General features: G+C 41.4%; 1 protein-coding gene across 1 annotated transcript in view; it reads right to left on the minus strand.

The window, feature by feature from the left end:
* The window catches only part of TLK2 (tousled-like kinase 2), a 41,757-nt gene that overhangs the window by 17,245 nt on the left and 20,344 nt on the right, over positions 1-4,168 (minus strand). The window contains exons 10-12 of the mRNA XM_009334882.1: positions 4,082-4,167; positions 2,519-2,629; positions 983-1,119 (exon numbers count right to left, since the gene is read on the minus strand). Of these exons, the coding sequence (XP_009333157.1) occupies positions 983-1,119; positions 2,519-2,629; positions 4,082-4,167 (334 nt within the window). The remainder of the gene's footprint in view (positions 1-982; positions 1,120-2,518; positions 2,630-4,081; position 4,168) is intronic.

The following is a 4,168-nucleotide window of genomic DNA, read 5'->3' on the forward strand; positions in this document are numbered from 1 at the left end:
CAGGCTGCCCAGGGAAGTGGTTGAGTCACCATCCCTGGAGGTGTTTAAAATACATGTAGATGTGGTGCTTAGGGACATGGTTTAGTGGTGGACTTGGTAGTGTTAGGTTAATAGTTGGACTTGATGATCTTAAAGGTCTTTTCCAACCTAAACGATTCTATGATTCTAATAAAAGCACTCTTGAAATTTCAAGTCTAAATGCCTTGAGCATTTACATACTTAATTCATTTTTTAAAAGAGACTTAGACTGCAGGTAAATATTCCAGAAGTATTTCTTCCATGTCTTACAGCACAAACTAAGGAGGAATTATAAAGTCCTTAATCTGCGCTTAACAAGAGCTGCACCTCCCTATCAGACTACAGAGAAACAATATTTTAAAGGATCACACAGAGCTTTCTCTAATGCAATTAATTTGTCAAGTCCTACTTAAAGGTCTAGGCCAGGTGGGAATTTACTGGATATTTTCATTAACATCCTGCATAAAAGGGTCTCTGATCTTCATTTCCAGGTTTCTGCAGCCCCTTTGATCACTGTTACCAGGAGGCAAAAAAAGTTAAATAGTGTGGATTTTCTCTTTTAAGCTTCTCTACTTTAAAAAAGGAGCTAATTAGCCTTCCTTGACTAATATATGCAACTATGCAAATCAAATTGATTGACTCAAGATACATGTGGGAATTTGGTCCACCTCTCCACCCTAAGCACTGCATAGCCAGGTAGGTGCACTGAGAATACCCAACAGGGCAGCCTACTGCTTTCCAACCCAGAGGTCAACTCAGTTTCAAGACACTGGAGGTTTAAGTGGAAACATATTTCTCACTTCAATGCGAAAACGTTCCCCATTGTCAGTAGCTGAGTTTCTGTCTGATCCTTTCATGCCTCAGTCACACCATTCTCACATTTTGACATGCAAGACATCACACACAACTGCTTAGTTTTTTCGTCTCTGCCTCTGAAGTAAAAGACAACTCTGTTTGTCCTCACTTGATGAGGTTCTGGAAGGCATAGCCATCCGTCCACTGCTCGGTGAAAGATGCCCCATGCCGCACGGTAGTGAAGTGACCTAGCCTCAATCGATCCTGCATGCTCTTATCTCTGCATGCCATCTTCTCCTGCTTTGACTGAAAACAAAACAAAATACATGTTAAAATATAAGCCATAAATCAGCAGCAAAGAGCTATGCTGTGTTTTATATCACTACCAATTCTTACCACTTTTCATTGTTTCAGCAGTGTTCATCTGAAACCCAGTTGAAAATCGTTGACCAAATTATTGCTGGTGCTTCACACTGGTCTGACAGGCACTTGTTTGACTGCCTCCTTTCTGACATTTCAGCCTCAACCTTTCCTTCCCCATTGCTGCTTGGGCAGCTCACCCGTTCTATCGTCAGTTGAAATCAGTCCAGCAGTAGGATTAAAACTATCCCTTTGTATCAGTAGCTTAGCTAGACTCCAGATGTGGCTCTGATCAGGCCCTTATTCACTCAAACAGGAGATGAAGAAAATACACCTTGAATCACTGTTAAGACTAAGATACAGCGATCAGCCAGCTCAGTCCTAGGCTTACACCACTCCCAGAAGTGACACAATCTCAGTTAGGTCACCAACATGCATAAAAACTGGTGGTGGTGTCTGTCACAGAGTGTTTCTGGTAAGTGAGAGGAAATTTCCAAGGCCTGAGGTGAGAGCAGCAAAGTTTCAGTCAGTTAGGATTAAAGGTGAACCAGCAAAGCTCCTCACTGGAGTTATACACCACCTATCCGAGTGCCAGGTCTACATAACACCTAGCCCAGAGTTACAAATCCTCCCAGAAAGGGGAGTCCCATTCAGCCAAGAACAATCAGCTCTGTGACAAAATCAACTCAAACAGACTGCATGTACTGGCCAGCACCCTGGTAGTTTTGCCCATCCAGTGCCCACAAACAATAGGTGTAATTGGCCAACAGGTGAAAGAGCAATCAAACCCCCCCATTGTTTAACCATCAGGAAATCTGGAAATCTTTCAACATTGAAGCAGGCTGGATGCTGGTAAAGAGCAGCCTGGCACTTTCCCCAGTGTCTTTAATGTGTTGTTTTGAGTGTTATACAAAGCAACGATCTCAAACTTTGCCATTTGAAAGAAGGAAAGGTCTAAATCACTTGCCCATGTCACAGAGCATATCTGGCAATTTCACTGCACAATGGGATACTGCTCTTGTATTGCCAGAGCTGGACAATATTGCTTTTCAGGTGTACGAGTTTCCAAATCAAGTAATGCTTGCTGCATTCAGAGCTCAGACTATTTCACGTAAGCAAGGGAGATCACTCTTTGAGACTGTGAAAAGTAACCAAACCAAAACATTCTGAACCATTTCAATCTTAGGATTACGTTCCTATTTGCAGAGAAACAATTCAAGACAGAATTCCAGTTGTCTCTTATCATTATAGCAATAGGAGCAGGTTTTCACTGCTCAAAAGAAGGTAGAGAAGTTTTCAAGGTCGTGAACTGTGACTGCAGAGATGCGCAAAGTCCCCTGCTCACCTTTTCTATAAGAAGCTTCTTGCTCATCGTTACACATCTATTCAACCGCTCCTTGTACTTCTCCAGCATCTTTTGCTGTTCATCTATCTGCCGTCTCAAATCGCAGTTGGCCTAAAAGTGAACAGAGAAGAAAAGCCTTTGACTTTAAACCGCTCAAAGAGCCAAACTAAGCATCACCTAGGAAGACGTTTCTCCAGCTAGCTCTAGGCATCAGATTAAAGTAAGCAAACCAGCAGGATAAGAAAAAAAGACTAGGTTCCTCTTATCAAAACATCCAAGCCAAGCTCTTCAATTTTTAACCCACTCAAATCTTAATACCCCTCTAGAACAGGGGAGTGCTATCATCCTAGTTTACATATAAGGAACTAAGGCACAAAGAGACTAAATACAAGCACAAGGAATTTTTTTATTTTTATTTTTTTAAATATTCAAGACCTTGCCACAGCTACCAAGTCTCAAAATAGCTTAAGTCATACCTGGACTATCCTCCCTCTTTAACCACAATACTGGCAGAGGAAAAGGATGGGGTAACTCCCTTTGCACTTTCAATTAAATCCTTGTTCAAGTTACTATCCATCAGCCCCGCTATATAGACTGCTCCCAGTAACAGCTGTTGTTTTTATCACTACCTCAGCGTACAGCAGCATTTTATGTGCAACCATTTTAACTGATAAAAAGTTAAATTTAACCACCTCCCTTCCAACCAATAGTCTGGCTTCTGATTAAACAGCGGATGGTAAAAAAAAAAAAAATCAATCAATCAATTTCCTGCTTCATGGATTATTTTCCGCAAACCCACATGTGCCTCTGTGTATGTCTCTATTCTCTTAGGTGCTGAGCCCACACACACACACACACAGAGACAGCCTTCCCTCTTCTCCCTTTAATGTGTTTTCTTATCCTTTTCAACACTTCACAAGAGATGTCTCTCCAGCTGATGAAAGCTAATCAATTGGAACTCCTCCATTAAGACAAGATCCTTGATTTAAAGGTATTTATCTTTTACTGAAGAATACTAATGGGTTAAGAGAGGCTTTATTCTTTCAGTTTGACCAAAAGATGTTCTCCTTGTCTCTATTCATGTTACTGACTCTCATGAATGAGCATTTCAGAATACAACTTCCCAGCCTACTGAGAGGCTACTGAACATGCCGCTAAACAAAAAGCAGGGTCAGTTCCTCAGTACTTAGAAGAGGGGAATAATTCTGAAGAGAAACGTGTTAGGTTAGCTAGCAAAATACACAAAAAATGTGCAACAGATCAAAGAAAGGCCAACAACACTGCTGAGGATGCAAACTCCTGAGCTTGTGCTTAGCTACGATAACTTTCCACTGTATAGCCAGTCACTGCTACTTTGCTTGTGGATTCAAGCAGGCCCAAACAAAGTATCTACAAGCCAGACGATTATCTTGCAAGTAAGGGATGACTGGATTTGTTTTACCTTGCGAGTGCTGGTTCTACAAATGGTATACAAAACCCGGCTCTGCAGCCTAGCTGGCACATGCATCCTATGTGTCCTTAAACAGCAGCTTTTAGAAGAGTTGTCCCACTTTAAACACTTACTCTTAATAAGTCATCTATCCTCCCCTCCTTCTTCTCCAAGTCAGAGTTCTTACTGTTTTCTAGTGCAGATAATTTTTCCATTGTGAA

Source organism: Pygoscelis adeliae, unplaced genomic scaffold (genome assembly GCF_000699105.1).
Source record: "Pygoscelis adeliae isolate BGI_AS28 unplaced genomic scaffold, ASM69910v1 Scaffold112, whole genome shotgun sequence".
In the NCBI taxonomy this organism is placed as follows: Eukaryota; Metazoa; Chordata; class Aves; order Sphenisciformes; family Spheniscidae; genus Pygoscelis; species Pygoscelis adeliae.